Below are 22,922 nucleotides of genomic sequence, written 5' to 3'. Positions count from 1 at the left end.
GCTGTGATGCGACAGCTCTGTTTGTTCCGCTTCAACAAGCTCGCCCTTGTTGGTAGCATTTGTACGATTCTTGATGACAGGTTGTGGTCAAATGATACCCAGCGGCATTAGAGATGTCAGTGTTTTTTCTTCTTCTTCCAGATATATAGTATTTTGCGTTGCTGAGCGTCAGCACTGCTGGGACAGCGTTTACAGGGATTTCAGACGACAACAGTTTTGGAGTTTGTCATTGAGAACAATAGACATTAGATGTATTGCAATACGAGTAAAGCCCCATGCATCACCCTTGGGGATAATTTTTTTTTTGGTTTTTTGGGGGCAAATATATTATGCCTGCCGTTGTACTTTCCGCCTAAAATATTTCCTATGGAGCACGGTACTTTTAGACCATTTAGGCCAAGCGCTGGCAACTTGGGTGTGCGATGTCCTTGTAAAGAATCTTTATACTCACTCCAGTGGAAAACGCAAACCTCCCCGATAGAATCCTGATATGCAATAGCGATGCTCACAGATCTACCATCAGTTTTTTTAGACGTCTAAAACGATAGCCATATGATTTTGTACATGCCTTTACCGTGATTTACGGATCGAGCCATCACGTGGTGCTTGCTGACTCAGCATGAATGCCGACAACCCCCAACTCTCTCTCCATCTTCCAACCTCAGCTGTGCAACCGTGAAGGGCGCCAAATTCAAAACCGTCGCATTCCTCGCCATTCCTGTCCCCTCTCATCGAACTTCAGCCTAAACCGTCGCGTTTAAAATTTTCTACTCAACAAAGCATGTTTTAGGCGCTCTGGTGCGCGCCACCCCTCCGGAGGAAGCTCCACAAGAGTACGCGCGACCGAAAACATCATGGCCGACGACACAGAGTTCTCGTCCTTTGACGAGAACGCTTGGAAGGCACAGGATGCTGCTGATGATCGCGAAATCGCTCGACTACTAGAGCAGAGCCAAGAAGGCGGCAACAGCTCCTTGAAGCTCGATGATACTCCGTTCGATCAATCCAACAAGGCCGATGATGCCCAAGATTTCGAAGACATCAGTGATGATGATCTGCCAGACGAGGAGCCGAGCGCCAGCACCTCGTTGGAGCTTCCGGCACTGACTGATGACGGAGGTACCAGCAACGATGCAGACGATTTGTTTGGAGAAGGGCCCTCTTCTCCGACAGACCCCATTTTAGGACCACCATCGCCAGGTCCCCGCGTCCGCGACACAGACACTGCTGATGACTCTCACCCTGTTGACTCGAGCCTTAGTTTCGCAGCCATCAACTTCGACCCTGATCCCCACCTGAACGGAGCTGCGAATCAAGACCCCGATATTCCAGCCGTTGTGGAATCACACGAAGACTTGCTGAAAGCTGCATGGCCTGCATTCAAGAAGGGGCGTGTATTGACGTGGAGTGAACTTCTGCCACCGAAGAAGGCAACATGGAAGGAGAAGAAGCCGCTAAAGAAACCCAAGCATCTGGTTACTAGTAAGCTGAACCTCGACCTCGCTGCGGATCAAGAGAAGATGTTTCGAATTCCGGGAACTGCGACTTCTGGACCGAATCACCGGGCCCTGGAATCGTCGCTTGCCGGTTTTGTTCGATGCGAAAATAATGGGTCAAACCAAGAGGAGGATAGATCACATTTTGACTTGGACCAGGAATCAGATTCCGAAACTGTTGTGGGATTCACATTGCAAGATATTGATCTAGCATGCCAGGATTGGGGCGACCAAATTAACGCAGTCGAGACGGAGTTCAAGAAACGTGTCGCTGCTGAAAAGGAACTCCTTAAACCAAAGAAGCTAGTTGAGGATCACGATGATGAGTGGGATGCCGAGTTTCTGATGGATACAATGGATGAGCAACCCCAACAGCCCAAGAAAAGGAGAGCAGTCAAATTTGGACTGCCAGAAATACCTCGATATGCTGCTTCTACGTTTGATAACTTCGAAGATGTGACTCGACGAGGCGCCAAGCGTGTTCACTTAGACATGAACGACCCGCACCTGCTGCTGGACACTGACATGCATCTCCGTGCAAAACGACCTCGGCTGGATTCAAAGGTTAAACGTATGGCGAATGGCAATATGGGCCGAGATATTTCGCAGCGCTTCAATCTCTCAAACGATGAAGCGTATGAGCTGCTCAAGGAAAACCACCAGAGCAAAGTCCGCGCTACTCTGGGCAATATTTCTGTGGAGCACAGCATGCCTGCCATCAAGCTGTCGTGGCCGTACTACAAGGTCAAGCTCGGTGGCACCACAGACGAGTATCACCGCCCGCGCTTCCGTTACAAGAAGTTCTCTGGGCATATCATCAAGTTTGACAAGCCTCAGCATCACAAGCGCAAGATGATGAAGGGCAAGGCTCATGAAGTGTATCGTCTATCCAAGGATCTCAGCCTTAGCGACAACTCAACAGCTGTGCTATTCGAATACTGTGAACCCAGACCTCGAGTCTTGAACAACTTCGGCATGGGTAGCAAACTGATCAATTACTATCGGCGCAAGGACAACAATGAGGATGATCAGCTACCCAAGCAAGAGTTGGGCGAATATCGTATGCTGCTGCCGGAAGATCGATCACCTTTTTCGCTGTTTGGAACCGTTGATTCAGGTGAAACGGTACCTACACTGCATAATGAAATGTATAGGGCGCCCGTGTTCAAGCACATGCCACGTGGCACCGATTTTCTGGTCGTCCGAAGCACAACAGGCGTGGAGGGTTCGAAATGGCATCTACACAAGATCGACCACCTACACGTTGTTGGCCAGACCTTTCCTTCCGTGGATGTTCCCGGTCCCCATAGTAGACGTGTCACGAATGCGTCCAAGAACAGAATGAAGATGCTGGCTTTCCGGATGATCAGGCATAGCCAGACAGACAACTGCCAGCTATCAGATATTACAAAGCACATAGCAGACTCCACCGACACTCAAAACAGGCAAAAGCTCAAGGAATTCCTACAATATGATCGGGAGAGTGGTGAAAAGGGCATGTGGCGCTTGAAGCCAAACGAGATCTTGCCCGACGAGAATGCGATTCGCGCCATGATCAAGCCTGAGGAGGTAAGTCTTCTGGATGCCATGCAACTAGGTATAAAGGAGCTCGAGGACGCTGGCTACGATCCCCGAAACGCCAACATTGATGATGATGTCATGGACGTCGATGCTGAAGACGAAGACGATGACGAGGGAGGAAGCAAGGCACCAAAGGGTGCCAAGAAGCCTGGTGAGAAGCAGGAAGAGACCCTTGCTGACAAGATGGCGCCTTGGAAAACTACAAAGGCCTTCATTGATGCCTGTGCCCAGAAGGCCATGCTTCAGTTGCATGGTGAAGGTGACCCAACAGGACATGGTCTTGGCTTCAGTTTCATCCGAACTTCCATGAAGGGCGGGTACATAGAGGCCGTTCAAGGTCCACTGGCGACGTCGGCTGACGCCATGGAACGTGAGAAGCGCGCTAATGGCGGCCACGCCTACAATGTCAAGAAACAGCAAGCAATGTATGAGGAGGGTATCAAGGAGATTTGGGAGAAGCAAAAGTCGACACTTTCCGACGCCCAAGAGCACGATGACAAGGATGTGGCGGTCACGGAAGACGAGGATGACAGATTCAACGTTCACGCCGCCGCAACCCCAGCACAATTCGACGATGGCACCAGTCAAATTAGTGGCTTTACATCGGCTAGTCGTCACGTGAAAAAAGCCATCCGTATTACAAGAGAGGTTCGCCTTCAAGATGGAACCACTCAGACACGAACCGAGGTCGTCCACGATCCCGTTGTCATTTCGCAGTATATGAAGCGTCGAACTGAGGCAGACTTGGAACTTAAGGAGTACGTGTTCAATATTATTAGACGCAGGCGGCGTGGGAGACCCCCTCTAGTTTGGAAGAGGCTGCCGTTAGGTGTCAAGGCACTTCACAAGTGGGCATGCCTAGGTGACATGCATCTCAGCCCCGAGAGACGACAAGCGCCGTCTCCAGGTGCTGTTGCTGATGTAATTGGATTGGAATTCCGAGCACCTGCTTACGTATATCTATCCACAGCATCTACAGCTCCCGGCCTACGGGCAATGCCGATCATGACCGTCTTGCAGGCATTAGGTATGTAGCTGAGTGACTTGCCACCTTGTCACAGCAAAGATGGTGTACTTACGCGCAACTTGCTACAGAATCAAAAAGGAACTCGAACGACTCGAAAAGAACAAGGCTCGACGACAGGCCCGAGAACAGCAAAAAGAGCTCCACCAAAAAGCCAGCGCTGGCGAAGCCGGATCACCTGGCGCTGTCGACAAGGTGCCCACTGGTACAACTCGCAAGTGTGCCAACTGCGGACAAGTTGGTCATATCAAGACAAACAAGAAGTATGACACCCCCAGTTTCCCCTCCTTTATATCCATCTTTTGATTGGTGGAGCGCTGCATCGCACAAGGAGGGTCAGGCAGTCCCGACCAAGAAGCAAACCAGGAGGAAGAGCGTCTTGCATCGCTTGATGAAGTCATCGAATCGCGAAGCCCGAGAAAGGGAGAAGCGGCGTCAAATTGAGGAGAGGGCGACTGCCCGGAAAGTAAGAAAGGAGGAAAACATGGCGGAGAAGTTGAAAGTTCAACGAGAGCGTGAGCAGAAGAAAATAGAGGACGCCCGACTGCGAGAGGAGGCAAGACGGCAAGAAGACCAAGCCAGGGAAGAAAAGAAGAGACGTCAGGAAGAGCTCCGCGCCGAAAAACAACAACAAGCAAACGAGCAGCGGCGCAAGGCGCAAGAAGAGAGAGAAGAAAGGCGCAGACTCCGTCTCGAACGCGAAGAAGAGAACCAGAGGAAGAGGGAAGAAAAGGCGAAAGCTCGTCCCAAGTTCAACTATGGAAGTTGCCGGCCGTGACAGTGTCGCACACCCGTTACTTTTGTTTTCAGGGCCCATTTTATCGCGTCATCAATATGGCTACCACGCACAACAACTTTTTGTTTGTTTCTTATTCATGAAGAGGTTGCTAACAGCTCTGCAACAAGGTTATGCCCCTTGCTTAACGGTACGATGAAGGCGGACAACGGCGCAGCGGAACACGGCGGCTTTGGTAATTACAGCGCCCCCACGATGAGTGCTGCCTCACCACCGTGACACGACGAACACGTGGGGGTTGGAAGGGAGGTTGGTTGGTTTTATTTTTGTTTTCTGAAAGTGTTGTTTTATTTTTATCCCGGGCCATTACGAGGTTCACTATACCAGGGTCATGTTGCAGGCGCACGGCGTTTGGTAGATAGCTCGCCTGACAGGCGAAAAGCACAGGAATAGGAACTATGGAGTTATTCATGCATACTATTGGTGCGGCTCGAGACGGGTGATGACGGGCCGTGTTTCCCTTGGCACACGATGCATGTAGTTTTCCTTGCTTGGCTATGTGAGTGATCTGTGCTTGTTGGTTTGGTGTCAGGGCTGTATTTGGAACAGAGCGTCGAGCATTCCGTGCCCAGAGAGCAGCCACTACGCGCCGGCTGCCTGGAACATGGGGCCACACAGCCGTTTATTCTATTCGATTGCCACTCGGCCATTTCGCAACCACTAGAATGGCGAAAGGGGGGGAGAAGGTAGGTCAGAGCGATGCGGTTTCGAGTTTCTACAGGACCTCGTCGAAACGCGTTTTGGGCAGGTGACGGCTCGTTTGTTGTCTTCTCACGGCCTCAAAATAGCACGCAGGCCCTACAAGCTGTGACGAATCTCCTACTCTCGCTAGGCAAGCCGGTTGGGCGTCATGCAGGCGCGTGTATCTGCTTGGTTGGTTGGTCTCTTTGTGCCCGGCATCATCCTGATGTGCCTTTTGTTCTTTTCTTTTTCTTTTCTTTCCCGCAGACGCCAGCTACTACTGTATTACATACACTGGTTCGACTCCCACGCCGTCTTTTCCGGCCACGATGTCTCCCACCTGGCTCCCGAACGTGTTCGTTGAAAATACTCACTCGCCATGGCATGCGGCCTCCCTCGCGGCAGCTGGGTTCGCCCGCGGCAGGGCAAAAGCGCCTACCTGGCCTGCCTCCCGCCAGAAATCATCTGCATGATTGTCCGGCAGCTCCCCTTGGCAGGGGACAAGGCGGCCCTCTACAGGACCTGCGCGGCGCTCCACATCGCCCTGGTGGAGGAGGAGCTCTTCCGGCACCCGGAGCCCAGGGACGTCAACGACATTCTCAACTGGGCTGTGGAGAGGGCGTGTCTGCGGACGGCGCGGAGGGCCGTCGCGTACGGCGCCGACGCCGAGGCGTCGAGGAGGAGCGACCGCGAGACGCCGCTCATGACGGCGTGCCGGGGCGGCAACCTCGACATGGTCAGGCTGCTCGTGGAGGCGGGCGCGGACGCCAATAACCGGTTCAGCCGGGACGGGAGCACGCCGGTCGTGCTGTCGGCCGGGGCGGCGCACGACGAGGCCGTCGTCTTCTTGATGGCCCGCGGGGGGGATCCCGCGAGGCGCAATCGCTACGGGGAGACGGCGCTTCACCTCGCCGCCAGGAAGGACAACCTCGGCCTGGTGCGGATTCTGCTCGCGTCGGGCAGGGTGGACGTGAACGCGGCGTCGGTGACGCGGTCCACGCCGCTTTTCGAGGCGATCCAGGTTGGGAACGTGCAGATGGTGGAGGTGCTGCTTGACCACGGGGCGAGCGAAGAGATTTACGAGTTGAACGGTGGTTTCGTGTTTACAAAGGCGCTCAAGAGCCGCGGTACGGGTCTGATGAGGGCCTTGCTGGCGCTGCGCATCCGTCCGGACGTCAAGGATGCCAAGGGACGAACTGCGTTGTCTTGGGCGGCCGAGTATGGGCACGCGATGCAGGTCGAGATGCTGCTTGAGTCTGGCGCGCGCGTCGACACGCAGGATGTGCAGGGCAAAACACCACTCATGTATGCCGCCGCGGAGGCGAGGATTCAGGTCATGGAGACGCTACTTGATAGGGGGGCGAACTTGGCCATTTCTGACAGATACGGCATGAAGGCGGCTTGTCATGCCGTGCAGTCTGAGAATTGGCAGAGCGTGGGACTCATTCTTGACCGTGGAGAAGATGTTCTCTGTGGGGCTGGCAGATGCGCTCGGCTGCTCTTGCAGATGGCTGGGCAGAAGGACAATATGGGTATTGTATGTTAACGGGGGGTATTGTTTCGCTCTGTAGTCAAGTGGAATTACAAGCATGATACGAGTATCGTGTAAGCGTAAAATTTGATAATTGGAAAAATAGACCGTCTGTACACGCATCGTGACGCGTCAGACGTACCAGCGCAATGGGTGCCGCGCCACGGCCCGCTAGCCAAGGCCATCTCGCGATAGCCTCAGCCACCGTTATTATGGAAGCAAACCATAAACCTATTAACTTTATGCCCGTGACTCACGCCGGGTTACGCTAAAAACTTGAAATGCCCACACACGTAGTATATCTACGAGGTCTGCCCTCGTCCGTATTCCAAGTCAACCCTGTTCCTCTCCATCCCAGTCATCTGCCTCTTTTACTATGAAGACCCAACACAACCAATCGTGAGTCCCTGCTTCCACACATCTCCCACAAGCACTTGCTGACATCGCCCACAGCTATCTATAATCCAACGCTTGTGTTGGGGTTCTTGTCATTTTTGGCCATGTTTGTGGTCTCCTGGTGTATGATAGTTTGATTGTAGATGGCTGTGGGCGATGTCAGCAAGTGAGCGGTCGCAGTGCTTGTGGGAGACGTGTGCAAGCAGGGACTTACGATTGGTTGTGTTGTTGTGGCAGGGTCTTTAGCAGCTTCCTTGCTGCAGCGTTTAGCTTTGCGTTTATGGAAGCCTTCTTTTCTAGATCCCTGATTATCTGGTTAATCTTCTTATTTTTTTAAAAATTAAGATTTATAACAGAAGGAATACTTGCCTCAAGGCTAAAAGTCCTAATTTCTGCTATAAATCTTAACTTTAAGGAAATTAAAAAGGTTAACTAAATAATCAGGGATCTGGAAAAAAAGGCTTCCATGAACGCACAGCCTAAACGCAGCAGTAAGGAATATAGGTATATGTAGTCGTACATTTGCACCTCGGGATGCGGATCCGAAAGCTCGTGAGCTTGTGGAAGGTATGGCTCCTGCATGGTAGCCTGCGTTTGTGGCGTCGGTAGCATGGAAAATACTTGATATTTGAAGGCGGCAAATGGCGGAGAGAATTTGTAATAAATTGTAACATAGAATCTAGTTTCAAGGAACCGCGAGGGACATGGCACTTTGGCGTTGATAGATGGCAAGGGGGATTTGTGTTTGTGGACTGTGTTTGAAGCCACCTTGTGCCAAGCCTTCTGGTCGTCTTCTTCCCTAACCCCTTGGTTTTGCAGTCAACTTGGATGTAGGGTAGTTGCCAACCGCTGCGAGGTGTCCCCCGTTGGGAAATAGTCCACAGCTTGACGGTCTGGATGAAAGAGCATCGAAGCGGCCCAGAAAATCAGGCTGGAACTCTACCGTAGAATAACGGTCGCAAACGCTGTCATGAGTCGTCAAGCTACAGCGTGACTGAGCGGAGGTGGTCGGGGCAGGCAGGCAGGCATTCACTAGAAGCACGTCACATAAAGTTATTTTTAGATGCTCCGTCATCTATGACGGAGCCTCGGGAGGGCGGGGGCCATGCCGTCGACGCATGCACAGGGCTGTGCGATAACTGTAGTAGTATCGCATCGACTTTTTCCCACTCGACGTGTTACTACTCGATACATACGGTCGAGCAGTTTGCTTTTATAGAGCAGCCTGGTTGCCCGCATGGCTAGAGGGGACGTGCCATGTGCACCGTGCGTGCCCTGTGAGCCTGTGAGCGCTTACACAGCCTTGCTTGATAGACGGGGTTGGTGACGATGTATGTTGGCGGCATACTCCAGCTAGGAGCCCAACAAGCATTCTATACTGCTCAAAAACAAGTGTCCGGATCGAGTCCGATTGCAAGTGCCGCCGTGTCGTCGTTGTCGATATCACAGCGATGATGCGAACCGTGTTTTAGCCGCGAGGCTTCTTTGGCGGCGGCTGTCCCCTTACTCCGCCCTAACGCAGGACCTGCACGTTTGTTTGCAAACATAGTTACAGCTGCCACGGACCAGGTCGCGGGAGTCGAGCGACGGCGTGGCGGATCTCGCAAATAGTACGGAGCACACGGGGGACATTTGCTGCGCCATAAAAATAGCAACCACGTGGATCCGTCCGCGCCAACGCCTGCGAACCCTGCCTGTCTCTTATGAATACGGTCCCAAAAGTCACTGCCCAGCCCCGAGTTTCGATGTCAAGTTCAGTTGCTCAGTCTCCCTACAGCCGGAGACGTGACAGATGGCGCGGTTGGTGATGCGCGATGCGTGATGCGTCATGACAAAAGTCCATTCGTCGATGAAGCGCTGGCCTGTCAAGTGTATGCCCAATGGGGGTGACAACAGGCCGTCGCTGTAACCTCCAGTTGGTCCGTCCCGACGCTGAGTGTCTCTTGCTGTCGCAGCACGTCGCCATGTAGATCTGAGGCAGAACATGACCGAGTTTGACCCAGCTGTGTAGAGCACAGCAGGACATGCAATGCCATCTGAACACAGTTTCGACCCTGCCTCTGTTGTTTTGGCTGTTTTTCAATGGACTGCACTCTGATCCCGATCGACCGCTGGTGGTGACCGAGTCCTTGCCTCATGTTAAACTTTGAACAAGAAGCATGAAACTATTGCTACCAAAGCGCGTCTCCTGCGGAACCCTGATGTCAGCACAATCAAACAAATCTGGCACGAGCATACCCTGTAATTGCCCACATGAATGTGAGAGCATCATTGCTGACTGGGTGCCAGTTTGCTTTCCCCGTGGGCGGCGCAGAGCGGCGGCACAGCCTCGACGTCACGGCGCTTTGTACAGCACGGAGCGGGCTTCATGGAAACAGCCACGTATTGGGCACAATCATGTCTGGACAATCGTGAGCGGTAGCGTTTGCTAAATTGGATCGCGGTTCATCCTTCATGTGCAGGCGATCAAGGCCGACGGTTCATTCAACCAGCCCCATCGGACATGTGCAGCATGCTCCCTGACGACCTGAAGAAGGAGCAGCCGGCAGGGTTAAAGGGATGATGAAAGAGGTTAGACGTCACCACATGCAGCCAAGAGGGAGGAAAGTGCAGGGCGGATCCAGCCCTGCCACTTGCACTGACTAGGCAGGTCCATGAGTCAATTTTCAGAAGGGAGGAAGGAAGGATCGAGAGACACCAAGAGCCTTGCAAATCATATCAAGCGCAAAATAGTGCCGAGACTGAGAGACAGAGACGGACGGAGCAAAGCGGGAGGGATTGGACCCTGACAATAGAAAGAGCCAATGTTGGAACGTCGAAAGAAATGAAGCCAATGGAAAGGGAAAAAAATAACAAACAACTCGCACACAATAGCTAGGATGACGCGCATTTGCGGCAAGCACCCGAAGCTAAATCGTCAAGTCCATGGTACCGAGCATTTCTATGGAGTACCAACTGCGCAGCTCATCTCCCCCATGTCCTGTGTAACTCTAACGTACCTAGCCTGGGAAGGCACCTTGGTAGGTACCAACTTACTTCTCCGACCGAACCTACCGAGTGCGGAGATGGATACGGAGAATTGAGTGCGCAATCAATATTGACCGTTGATGAGGTTAACGGCCCATAAAAGACTCTATATTATCAATGCATTATAGCATTAAAAAAGTGCACAAAGTGCATTGCCATCGAGATGAAAGCAAGTGGGAAGAGGAAGGAACCACCGGCGTTCGCCGTTGCCCTCCCTCCCTTTGCCCACAGGACGCACGATAATGCCCATTCTTCCTCACGAGATTTTCCCCCCCCTCGACTAGAACCAGTTCATTATTCACACCAACCTCTAATACTAGGACCAGACGTTTTGGTCGCAAAACTGGTCTGGCAACACAGGCGCTTGTCTGGCCATCTCTCGCGTCCTTGCGCTCCGCCACGCTCCACGAACCCATGAACAAGGTGCCGTTGCTCTGGTCGGGTCGTTTGCCCCCATTTAAAGCGTCAAGCCACCAGCCAAGAGATAAGCACGACAAACAACGTTAGTCGGCCTTGGGTCAACCTTGGGCGCATGGCTGCCACGCCTGCAATGAGGGCGAAGGCTGACTAGTCGGGGAGCTAGTCGGGGGACCAGTCGGATGACAAGCCCACCCATTCGCAAACGAGCTTGTCCTTTGTCTATTGTATCACACGATACATGGCAGGTCGCGCCAGTTCGCACCACTTGGCCCCGTTCCGCCGTGTATTGCACGATAGGACAGGAACAAAGACAGCCTCGCGGCACTGGCATCAAGCAAGACGAATACTGCGGCAAACCGTGTGCAAAGAAGAGACACGCGCACACGCGCCCATCGCCAAGGACACAGACGACACAGACCAGCATGGTGCCTCGATCTGACGTTATTGTGCCGAGTACGGAGTATAGAGCACCAAGCACTCCGTTTGAGACTCGGGCCCAAGAACACCCCCCGCTACCGGGTCTCCGTCTCCACGTCCACGGACGATTCGATATTCTGCTGAGATCTGCCGAGTAATAATGTAGGTACGGGACACGAATGCTAGAAGCGATTGGCGCGCGCCCTGTTTGTTTGTCGAGAATGGATTTCGAGGCAAAATTGGCTGCCCACATTTGACCTGGGTACAACAGCAAGGATCACCATCGTCCGCCCCCCATCAGAAAAAAAGACATCAGCCCGACCCTTGCCGTCTTGTCTCGTCCTCTCGAGCAAGTGACGGGAGAGCTGCCCATTCGCGCGGCCGGAGAGCTGCTGGAGCTGCCACGGCAAGCCGTTGCATGTACTACGACTGCCAGTACTACGACTACAAGTACTCCGTGGTACATCTATGTATGTGAATGTACATACGTCCCTCTCTCCCCACTCTCTTCGTCCTCTGCGACCGAGACGCTGGCACACCTTGCGACGTTGGCACACTCGGGACCCTGCGATTCCCCACTGCCCACTCACCCGCTCTGCTCTCCCGCTTCCTTTCTTCTAGCCCTCTCCGTCTTCTTTTTTCCCTTTCCCCCTTCCAGTCCGAACATGATCACGTCTATTATTAGAAGCCTCCAACGCCAGATCCAGCCCCATCCTGCACCTTCGCCTGCCTTGTTGCTGAAAACCTCCAAGTAGTCGACTGCGCCAGGTACCGGGCTATTTGACCTGTTTGCAGGGTCCCATCCAACCGTCCTTGTTGGACTTGTCTGCGTGTTGGAGCCGTTGCGACCACCTGCATTTTTGACTTTGCGGCTGTCGTCGAGACACCTCACCACCTCGCTAGCCGCTGCGACATATCATCACCGGCCTTGCCACTACGAGCTTCTGCTGCTTCATTGATACATACGCCTGCCGACTCGAAGCTTCTTCTCTCCGCGCCGTCTTCAAGCTTCGCCCTGTTGCGTCACTCCTAGCCCTGTTTCGCCAGGTTCCCTTCCCTAGGGTTTGTTTAAGCGTAATCAGAACTTGGCGCCCTTCTTCTATCATTTGTCTCATATTCGCCACTTTTTTTTTTCCCTTCACGCCAAACCGCTGGCAGTATTGACTTGTCCCATTGTCGTGACTCGCGAATCGAACCAACAACTCGCAGCATCGCCGTCTACGCCAGCCATCCCTCGAGTCGTGCGCACGCGTCCGTACCCTGTCGACGCCGGGCAGATTGTGCTGTATACCGACCTAGGCGCAGACAGACGGCAAATACCAGACTCTGCCTTGGAAGTGTCCTTGACTTTCTCGTGGCGGTAATACCCTCGACCGCAGCCTCCTGTAAGCTGCAGCCATTACGGGCGCGCGGGCGCAAGTCCCTTCACCACCTATCCTAGTTCCGGATTGCGTCCTGAACGCTGCATTTTATTACGGTCGTGCTTCGGTGCGCGTTACATCACCATGGGTCGCAGAAAGATTGAGATTAAAGCTATCAAAGACGATAGGAACCGATCAGTGTATGTTGGAGCATCTGTCACTCGCGCCGCAAACTCAACAACTAACCATGCCTGTTTCTGTAGGACCTTCTTAAAACGAAAAGGCGGCTTGTTTAAGAAAGCGCACGAGTTATCCGTATTATGCTCCGTTGACGTTGCCGTTTTCATCTTTGGAAACAATAAGAAGTTGTACGAATACTCATCGTCAGATATGCGCCAACTTATTGCCAAATACCAATTTGTAAGTCGCCACATGATCACCGTGGTTGTCTTTCCAAAACGCTGGAGCAACGCGGAACTAACCCATTGCCTCTAGCATGGCGTTCCCAACGAACATAAGGGACCTTCAGATTTTAATGGGGGCGACGACGACGACGACGACGATGGTGATGGCACTCCTCCGCGAGGACACGAAGGCTCTGAGCACCAAATGATGCCTCCTCAGTTCCACGGCCATGGCCACAGCCAACCTCCATTCGCTCATATTCGCCATCATACTCCCTCCGCATCACCGCCCGTGCCGAATGGCGGACCATTTCAAGCACACCCTGGCCACCCGGGGCCTAGAGGTTCCACTCCACAACCGCCGATGGGATCACGACCTGGTTCTAGGAATGATATGCGAAGAATGGCGCCCAGCAGTATGGTGCCCCAACCTCATGGTGCACATCCTGGAATTACATATATGCCCACGCCTCCAATTTACCAAGGATCAAATCAGCCTGGCATGATGGGACCGCAACCGGCCGGACAATATCCATATGCACCTCAACATCAACACCACCCGCAACACCACCATCACCAACAGCAGCAGCAGCAGCAGCATCAGTCTTATGTGGACGATAGGCGACCCTCTGCTCCGCCAGCATATGCCCCGCAACCGCCACCCCATGCTATTCCCGTCGCATCCCGACCTGAGCCGTCACCGCCTCACACTGGCAGCCATCAACAGCCGCTGGCTCCTCAACATTCTGTACCGCATATTTCTCCTCCTCCACAGCCTGATCGGCGGCCTCAAGATCCTCCGCCCCCGCCGCGCGTTGAACCCAAGACCGAACCTTTGGACAGACAACCATTAGGGTTAAATACTGATATTGCCATCAAGAAGCTGCCGCAAAGAAAGTCACACAGCATATTTACACCCATCGAGGAGAACCGATCTATTCTATCACAACATCTGGCTTCTTTTGCAAGCGAATCTCAAGGTATCAAAACAGAATCGAATCGTTCTCAATCTGTAGATGCCTCATCCCGCGGCGGTCCATCAGCATCCCCGCAGCTGAAGCGATCAAGTACACAAAACAGCCTCGACAAGGCTCGAGCCGCATCTGTTTCGTCAGGGCCAGAAAGCGCATTCACCCCCCCTTCAAGATCAAATAGTCTCAAGATTGGTGGTCCTGGCGGTGGCTCACGACCCAGAGGCCCTCGTCTAACTGTCCAGATTCCCGACGGTGCATCAGAGCCAGGCAGTGCCGGTGGCGAATCAAACTCTCCTCATAACCCAACCATTACACCAACTCAAGCTCCTCGACATAACTCGGTCGTTCTTCCACCACCGTCTCCTTCCGCATCGGCTCTCCTCTCCGCCGGTGCCACGGGCCCGCCGAATCCTTTTGCTCGACCGCCACCCCAGCAAAACGTCAACGGTGAGACGCCAGTGTCAGCATTGCCTTCACGATTCCTCGGCCATGAGCTTCTACCGAGCCCTGGTAGCTTTTACCAGGATTGGAATTTTCGCGGAAACGATAGCAACACGTTGCCCAGTCCGCTCAACTTTGCAACGCCTGTTGTGGGCACCGGGCCTAGCTTTCTGAGGGATGACCATCATGGCAGCGGGGCCAACAACAATAGCAGCACAAGTAACAACAGCAGTGGTAGTACAGCATCTACCGCAGCTACTACCACAAATACTACAGCGACAAGTGGCACAGTGTCGACTAGTGTCCCACTGAGAATGACGAAACGCAAGAGCCCCGAGTTTGGAGGCGGGGGCCATGGCGAAAGTCAAGAAGATGCAACTGAAGCCAAGAGGCTCAAAGTCGAGTACACATGAGAGACTCGTTGGGATGAATTTCTTTCTGCTTGGGTTTACTACGAGTAGCCCTTGTGAAACTGATACCCCGTTTTTCTATGTACATGCTGATTATTTTTGTTGCTTACCAACTTGGAATGACAGCTTTGTTTTGTATATCAGGGAAAACAGCCTGGTTTCTTGTCTCTTTTTTTTCCTGACAGAACCGATGGTTGGATCTTCATTATTTTTTGTTTATTTGGTGGTCTTTATATTCCAGGCTGATATGTAGCCCTTGTTAAGGGGTCCTGTGCGGAATTTGGATTGGCATTTGTTGTTTTGTTATTGGCAACAGTGTGCAACATTTTTGGAAAGAGATACGGACCATTATCGAGGTTGTTTGAATGTGTGGTAAGGCTATGGTATGACCCTGTGGATGTGATGTGGTATAGGCGTTTGTTTGTAGCATGATTAGACTTGTTGAATGGATTGTTAACGAGTGAGGCGACGAAAACGTGTCGTTGCGACAGTGACATGGTCCGCTCTGCTTGGTGACTTTGGTGCGTGCTACGGTATACCTAGAATTCGGGAGCCAGTCTGCGACGGCAGAGCGAGCATCTGTCTATATTGCATCGTTTGTTGATTCGCGATCCCTTGTATCCTGTACATCCCGTGACGTCATTTAAATCGTCTGTAAAATCACTTCGTCACTTCATTACTTGTATGAAAATCCATGTCGGGACAAGCATAGAAAAATAAAAAAAACCAAGGCCCTCGTACCATTCATGGCCCTACGCGTAGTTGATAACGCCCCTGATGATCCACTGGGAACCATTACCGTTAGCGTCGAGTCGACGGAGTGGTCACACGAGGCACTTACCAGCTCGCCATTTGAAACCCGACTGGCCACCCGGTCGACGGCGACGCGGTCGGGCATCACGACCCTCTGGCCGTCGCTCTCCTCCTCCCACCATATCTCCCTCCCGGCGAGGGTCTTTGCCTTTTCGCCTCGCGGCCAGGGGCTCTGGGCGACGAGGTGCGCCTCCACGAAGCGCAGGAGGTTCTTGTTGGCGCGGTCCTGGCCCCCGGTGCCGTCGTAGGCCTGGGACCCGAGGGCGCGGTAGTCGGCGGGCGACTCCCACGGCTTGCGGGGGAGGCTGTCGACGGCCGAGTTGAGGGGGGCGAGGACGGTGGTGCGGGCGGACGGGTCGGCCAGGAGGGACGACGTCGACTCGCAGAGGCGCGTGAAGGACGAGAAGGACGATATGGAGCGCAGGGGGCCGATGGTGTCGCTGAGCGAGACCTGCGGCTGGGCCTGGGGCTCGTACTTGTTCTGCTGGGCCTGGGGCTCGTTCTTGTTCTCGGGGGCGTCTTGGTCTTTGGGGGGAGGCGGAGGCGGGCTGCTGCCGGTTTTGAACTTGATTGCGGGCGGAGGGGGGGTTTCTTGCGCGTAGGACTTGTTGTCCGGCTGGGCGGGGAGGCGGTCGCCGCCGGGCATGATGGGTTGCTGCTGCTGGGCGAGAGGGTTGAAGGCGGCAGAGGCGGCGGCGGCGGAGATGAGGCCGGCGACGAGGGGTTTCATGCCGCTGGTAACTTACCAAGGGGACGTTTGGTGTAGCGGTGCTGGGATGGGAATTGAGCGGTTGTGACTGGGGGAAATTGTTTGTCGCGGTGGCGGGTGATTATACCAGTGTCCTAGCTGTCTGGGGATGTTCGGATGGCGACGTACGTCACGAGAGAGGGTTGTTGAGGAGAAAGTGGAAATGTACGGATTAGGCAATGCCCGCCGGCTCTTGCCCCGCCCACAGAGGACATGCTATCGCTGCCGTGAACGATTTGAACTTGCGGGGACACTGAGTCGAGATGTGTTGATTCAACTGTTTCGTGTTAGCACCAAAGGGTGACCCTTGAAAAATGCATGCAATATTGATGTGGTTTACTGGGGGCGCATGGCGATGGCCGTTTTGCTGGCAGGCGCAAGGGAATCTGTGGCGGCTGGTTGGTGGAAATAGAATCAACCGGCGGTTATTGAGAGGCTCGGTAAATGAGACGATTGAGACGATGTCGATGCCGCAATCGGACCTCGTGGTGCTTGAATTGTTGGTTTGCTTGTTGGGATGCGCGTTGGAAAATGATGCAGAATGACAGTCAATTTCTCAAAAACTAAACTCGAGGTGTGCGGTGAGCAAAGTGCGGCATTGTCGACACATGTCAAGAACTCGGTGTCCATTGCAGGCGACTTCCCCAGACCGCTCCAGACTAAGCTATATTAAGTCGAGTCCCCGGACTCTACTCTCCGCGGGGAAATGTGTTGCTTGCCAACCGTCGACACTTTGTGAATCACGAGAGCCGTCTGGGGTCGTGGCAAATACTACAGACACGGGGCACTGGGCCTTTCAACATGTGAAAGTGGTGGTGGCGTGTCTCGCTGCGGACTGTTGCAGCTCACGAGGGACTCGAGCGCTTCCAGGCTGCGGGTGGCCAATGGGCGAACCGTCATTCTGGTCATTCGCTGACTTGATTGAGAAGCCAATTGGCCAGCGTGGTGGACATGGTTGACTGGTCACTCTGGTAAGACGTGGAGCCCCAGGTACCAAGGCTTCGCACTGGAGTCAGGGTGGAATTCACATGTCAGCCCAGATGCGAAAGCATGGCAGTACTTTCGTCCAAGCATGTGCGCTTACGGCGTATGGACACAATAAGATTATGCTGCAGTGAAATAATATCCGACAGTTAAAACCAATGCAACCCGTGGACGCAACGCTTTTTAAACGGAGGAGGGGGAGAGAATACTGGAAACCGTGACGGGACAAGCGACTTCGTTTGCCTGGGTGGGCAGCTGGGCTCGGTGTACATGGTGTGTGCGGGATGAAGCCTGTCGCCATCATCGACTAACTCTTGGAAGGCATAGACACGCTGACACGGTGCTTAAGCCTGGCTGACACTGAATCGACCGCGAGCAATTGGGTTTGTCAATCGTTCCAACAACCGAGAGAGCTCTGCCGGGTCCTTGTGATTGGGGTCCGACGTTGTTACAGAGCTGATCGGAATGAGTGGTCGAACTGGCGTGTCCGTTCCCGACCAACACTGGGGACCACAGGCCCGACCACTCCACAACGTGAGCAGGTCGGTGCATGCGATGCGGAGAGGGTTGGAGAAGCTCGGGCACAGAAGCCACTGACAATGAAATTTGTCTTTCCAGTTAAATTATCGTGTTTTAGGGGTAAAAAGCCGCCGTGATTTTGCCTTCTAACATGTGTGCACTTGTGTATCCTTTGACACAGCATCTTCGTTGCTCCTGCCCTTTGTCTCCTCCTGACATCAGAGAGGGAACGAACACCGGTCACGCCAGCCGACTCGTAGTGGGGCCACGCTGCCATTTAGACCACTCACAGAGCTTCCATATGGGTACGATTGCCCACACTTCTGCTCCACGGCAACTGTCGCCGCTCGCCTCCTCTGGGGCGTGGCCGGACCCCCCATTCCCAGCAAGCACGGCCCATGGCTCTTGCCCCAGAAAGCCAGAACAGCCAAACTTCGACCTCGGCTGTCTGGACTTCTGGAGTGGGCGGCTTCCCCGTCCTCGGCGGAAAACCTCCCAGTCCATCACACGCCCCAGAAACCGAGAAACTTCTTAAAACTCCCATCACCGAGATTCCCTTCCTGACCTTTCATTTCTTCCTCCCCATCACCTCTGTCCTGCCACCATCCCATTCTCTCCCTATTCCCGCTGTATATCCTTGCCCTCCCATCCTTCGAGCGCAAACAGCAGCGTCGTTTCTCTCCCTTCTCAAATATACCCCCGCATACTCATACACCATGGCTCCTCGTGTGATTGTCGTCGGTGGTGGCCGTAAGTTCTGCAGATTGATGTTTCTTGCGCGATTGTAACAGTGGCCCTGTCATTTGTTTGGCCTGGCTTTGCTTTTGCGCGATGAGCCTGACGATGGAAGTTCGGCATGTTTGGCGACATGTGGCGACAACGGCGGGAATATCCGCAAAAGCAAACGCTTGCTAGCGAAGCTGACTGCCAGTGTTGCTCGTAACCCTGTATTGCAGGAAGCTAACCATTCGTTCTCGCATAGTGTCTGGCCTAAGCGCTGCTCACACCATCTACCTGGCAGGTGGCAACGTCGTTGTCCTGGATAAGCAGGGTAAGTAGAATCGCGATTCTTGATATTTCGCCCGGGCCATGTCTTGATTCCGCTGTGACGAGTTTCACGAGTGCTATTCCACAGCCGGGATGGTGGAAGCATGCGGAATCTGGCATTTTGGCTCCCATGGCGCGTCCTAGCCATTTCCATATACTGACCGACATGTGCCTGCGTACAGGTTTCTTCGGAGGAAACTCCACCAAAGCCACATCCGGTATCAACGGTGCCTTGACAAGAACACAGGTCGAGCACGGTATTCCCGACAGTGTCAAGCAGTTCTACGACGATACCCTCAAGTCAGCCCGTGACAAGGCTCGCCCCGATCTCATCAAGGTCCTTACCTACAAGTCTGCTGCTGCTGTTGAGTGGCTCCAGGACGTGTTTGACCTCGACCTCACTCTCGTCTCCCGTCTCGGGTAAGTTTTATACATTCTCACGACCCATCTACATAATTTCGGCATTTCAACCGTCTACGGGCGGATTTTTGCGGGAAGCTGAGATGGAATTCCATGGATCATGAAGTTAACGTTGTACAGTGGTCACTCGCAGCCCCGAACCCACCGTGGTCATGATGCCAAGTTCCCTGGTATGGCCATCACCTACGCCCTCATGCAGCGCATCGAAGAGCTTTCCGAGACCGAGCCTCACCGAGTCACGATCATCAAGAAGGCTCGCGTCACCAGTCTGAACAAGGATGGCAACAACATCACTGGTGTCACCTACGAGGCCGACGGCCAGACTGCCTCTCTCGACGGCCCTGTTGTTCTGGCGACTGGCGGTTATGCCGCCGACTTTGGAGAGACTTCTCTGCTCCAGAAGCATCGCCCCGATACCATGGGACTTGCCACCACCAACGGCACCCACGCCACTGGTGACGGCCAGAAGATGGTCATGGCCATTGGCGGCAATGGCATCGACATGGACAAGGTGCAGGTCCACCCCACTGGCCTGGTCGACCCCAAGGACCCTGGATCCAAGTGGAAGTTCCTGGCTGCCGAGGCTCTCCGTGGTGAGGGTGGCATCCTTCTCAACGGCGATGGTGACCGATTCTGCGATGAGCTCGGCCACCGCGACTATGTCTCCGGCATGATCTTCAAGGAGAAGGACAAGGGCAAGTACCCCGTCCGCCTTATCCTCAACTCCAAGGCCTCCAAGACACTCGACTTCCACACCCGCCATTACTCTGGCCGTGGTCTCATGCGAAAGATGACGGGCCAGGAACTGGCCAAGGAGATTGGCTGCACTCCTGACCATCTCCAGAAGACCTTCCAGACGTACAACTCCATTGCCGAGGGCAAGCAGAAGGACCCTTGGGGCAAGAAGTTCTTCCACAACATGCCCGTAGATATCAACGACGACTTCCACGTTGCTCTTATGGAGCCCGTCCTCCACTTCACCATGGGTGGTATTGAGATCAACGACAAGGCCCAGGTCCTCAACCAGGAGAAGAAGCCCTTTGACGGTCTCTTCGCCTGTGGCGAGTTGGCTGGTGGTGTTCACGGCGCCAACCGTCTGGGTGGCTCTTCGCTGCTCGGCTGCGTCGTTTACGGCCGTGTTGCTGGTGACTCGGCTAGCAACTACCTCTTCCAGCAGGCCCTTTCCGGCACGGCCGCTGGGGCCGCCGCCCAGCGTCTGGGACAAATCTCCCTTCACCTCGACCCCTCCGCCCCTGGCAAGCTGACCGTCGAGTGGGCCAACGGTGGCTCGGGCTCCGGTGCTGTTGCCGTCCAGCAGCAGGCCGGCGCCGCTCCTGCTGCTGCCGCCCCCGCCGGTGAGTCCGCCGCCAAGGCCAAGCCCGACCCCAAGGCCTTCAAGATCCCCGAGACCGAATACACTATGGAGGAGGTGGCTAAACATAACAAGGAGGGCGACCTGTGGGTGGTAGTTAAGGGCGTCGTCATGGACCTCAGCAACTGGCTCGACGAGCACCCCGGCGGTCCCCAGGCCATCAAGAACTTCATGGGCCGCGACGCCACCGAGGAGTTTGAGATGTTGCACGACGACGAAGTTATCCCCAAGTACGCCCCCGAGCAGGTCATTGGCCGTGTCAAGGGCCAGGAGCCAACCCTCGAGTTCTAAGCGATTTTGGTAAAAGCAGTGACTCGGGTAAGGGATTCGGCCTGGAAGGGCTTGTGTACTAATGATGAAGAATGGGGAGCAGAGAGTCGAGAGGCGTTTTCATTTGTTTTGTCTTTGGCTAAAAGAAGGCGGGGTTTATATGCACATATAGAACATGAACAGATGGGAAAGCTGGAACAAGGAGACTGAGGTTTAGGAGGCAAGAGCTGAGGATAGAGCATCTCGGCGTGCCTGGGCATGATTCCCCTCGTGCCGGATGTCATTTCAGACCAGCACTTGTAGGCGCATTTGGATATTCGTTTTTGCTGTCGATGTTTTGTCTCTTCTTTTTTCATTGTACTGATAGTTGGGTCCGCATCAATCGACATGTAAAAGCATAATTCTGAGGAATTTTGCCGGCGTTTTGTGACGTAGAGTGTATGAGGTACTCTAGCATTCTTCATCGGTGGCGCACGCACGCATCGGATCGAACAAGGTGCCAGAGAACATTGAAGTAGAGGTAGCAAATGAGGTAGTCGTCGTACTTGTCGTATAATGAATGGTCTCGTCAATTGTAGTCTGGAGCGGCTATTCGAACACGTGGCCGATACTAGTGCTCCGATTGTTCGGTAGAAGCAAAGACTGCCCTGCCCGCCCGCATTCGAACAAGCGCGTGCCAAAAAGCCGCGGCAATATGTGCACATGCGGCGGCAATAGCCTATCCGGACTGACGCCGCTGCAAGATCAGATGAAACCTTAATCTTGGCGGACCATTGAATCAATAGCGCCTCGGGTGTGTGTTCAATGTTGTGTTAATGCCTATCTGCCCATTCCCAAAGGGCAAGTGCCGAGCGACTTGACCAGTGTGTGCCCGTTGGTGGCGGCGGTTGATAACGAACCGACATCGACCGTTGGGGAAGCATCAGGTGGGCCTGGGCTGGGGCGTGGCGTTCGTATTCTGGCGCGCGGTGCATCACGAGGAGACGGGGACGGTGTAAGGCTGAGATGGGTGCCAAGAGCGGGAATGGGAATTGGCGTATGCTACAGGGCTCGGTGGTATATGTTGCCGTTTGGGGGGGGGGAATTCCCACCGTGGATTGATACCGGTAGGGTTTCAGGGGGGTCAAGTCAAGCGTTTAGGCGTCGGTGATGGCTACATGTATTGGGCAGGCGTGGCGCCGCGCGTCGTGGCATGCTTGCTCTATCTACTGTTGCGTGCCTGGGTTGTTCACGTGGAAATCTTGGGGTTTGGCTCGGCTGCGCAATCTTGATGAGTGCTGGTGGGAACAGGGTGTTTGTGTCACGGCACCTGCGCTGCCAATATGGAGGAACCTCTGGCAGGTCGTCATGTTTATGCATCACGATTCACGGCATTCTCGTCAGTCTAGCGTCTTGTCTGTATTACTGGGGAGAATTTGCCCCCCTCGGTGGCTGGCTACTGCTAGGAAGAAAACCAGACGGTCAATTCTCTCTGATTAATGGGACTGTGCTACAGGGGCCCCTTGTCGGACGGGTAGTCTGGCATCTGGTGGGCGGGGGCGACGTCGACGTCGTTTTGCAGCGAGCCGTACAAGAGGTGGTCGAAGGGGTGGTCGTGGGCGGAGGCGAGGAGCTGGTCGCGGAGGTAGTCGGGGGAGACGGGGGGCTGGCCGCGGGTCTCGGCGCCGCAGTGGTTCATGGCGGCGGCGGAGCTGAGCTCGGCGGAGCGGGAGGCGAGCTCGTGGTCGAAGCGGTGGGCGGCGGAGCGGAGGTCGTCCGGGCCGGGGACGCGGTAGGGCATCGCCGCCGAC

The 22,922-nt window shown here is 54.3% G+C and overlaps 6 protein-coding genes across 6 annotated transcripts in view; 4 read left to right on the top strand and 2 right to left on the bottom strand.

The window, feature by feature from the left end:
* Positions 1-854: 854 nt before the first annotated feature.
* MAA_08133 (transcription initiation factor TFIID, subunit TAF1) lies at positions 855-4,879 on the top strand (the record flags this gene model as incomplete). The annotated part of the gene is made up of 4 exons (XM_007826131.1): positions 855-3,835; positions 4,048-4,104; positions 4,173-4,364; positions 4,417-4,879. The coding sequence occupies 4 exons, from the start codon at positions 855-857 to the stop codon at positions 4,877-4,879; spliced, it is 3,693 nt and encodes a 1,230-aa protein (XP_007824322.1).
* Positions 4,880-5,957: 1,078 nt separating this feature from the next.
* MAA_08134 (Ankyrin repeat-containing domain protein) lies at positions 5,958-7,124 on the top strand (the record flags this gene model as incomplete). Its single annotated transcript, XM_007826132.1, has 1 exon — positions 5,958-7,124. One exon carries the CDS (start codon positions 5,958-5,960, stop codon positions 7,122-7,124), a length of 1,167 nt encoding a protein of 388 aa, XP_007824323.1.
* A 5,750-nt stretch (positions 7,125-12,874) lies between these two features.
* MAA_08135 (Transcription factor, MADS-box) lies at positions 12,875-14,962 on the top strand (the record flags this gene model as incomplete). The annotated part of the gene is made up of 3 exons (XM_007826133.1): positions 12,875-12,930; positions 12,994-13,150; positions 13,226-14,962. The coding sequence occupies 3 exons, from the start codon at positions 12,875-12,877 to the stop codon at positions 14,960-14,962; spliced, it is 1,950 nt and encodes a 649-aa protein (XP_007824324.1).
* Positions 14,963-15,711: 749 nt separating this feature from the next.
* MAA_08136 (FAS1 domain protein) lies at positions 15,712-16,502 on the bottom strand (the record flags this gene model as incomplete). Its single annotated transcript, XM_007826134.1, has 2 exons — positions 15,712-15,744; positions 15,801-16,502. The coding sequence occupies 2 exons, from the start codon at positions 16,500-16,502 to the stop codon at positions 15,712-15,714; spliced, it is 735 nt and encodes a 244-aa protein (XP_007824325.1).
* A 1,919-nt stretch (positions 16,503-18,421) lies between these two features.
* MAA_08137 (Cytochrome b5) lies at positions 18,422-21,153 on the top strand (the record flags this gene model as incomplete). The annotated part of the gene is made up of 4 exons (XM_007826135.1): positions 18,422-18,773; positions 19,006-19,074; positions 19,253-19,490; positions 19,611-21,153. 4 exons carry the CDS (start codon positions 18,422-18,424, stop codon positions 21,151-21,153), a joined length of 2,202 nt encoding a protein of 733 aa, XP_007824326.1.
* Positions 21,154-22,621: 1,468 nt separating this feature from the next.
* The window catches only part of MAA_08138 (uncharacterized protein), a gene marked incomplete at both ends in the record, with an annotated part of 1,709 nt that continues 1,408 nt past the window's right edge, over positions 22,622-22,922 (bottom strand). Inside the window, one exon of the mRNA XM_007826136.1 lies at positions 22,622-22,823. Within this exon, the coding sequence (XP_007824327.1) occupies positions 22,622-22,823 (202 nt within the window). The remainder of the gene's footprint in view (positions 22,824-22,922) is intronic.

Source organism: Metarhizium robertsii, assembly GCF_000187425.2.
Source record: "Metarhizium robertsii ARSEF 23 chromosome Unknown MAA_Scf_6, whole genome shotgun sequence".
Taxonomy (NCBI): Eukaryota; Fungi; Ascomycota; class Sordariomycetes; order Hypocreales; family Clavicipitaceae; genus Metarhizium; species Metarhizium robertsii.
The sequence above is the reverse complement of the archived record's forward strand: the minus strand, read 5'-3'. Positions and strand labels throughout refer to the sequence as shown.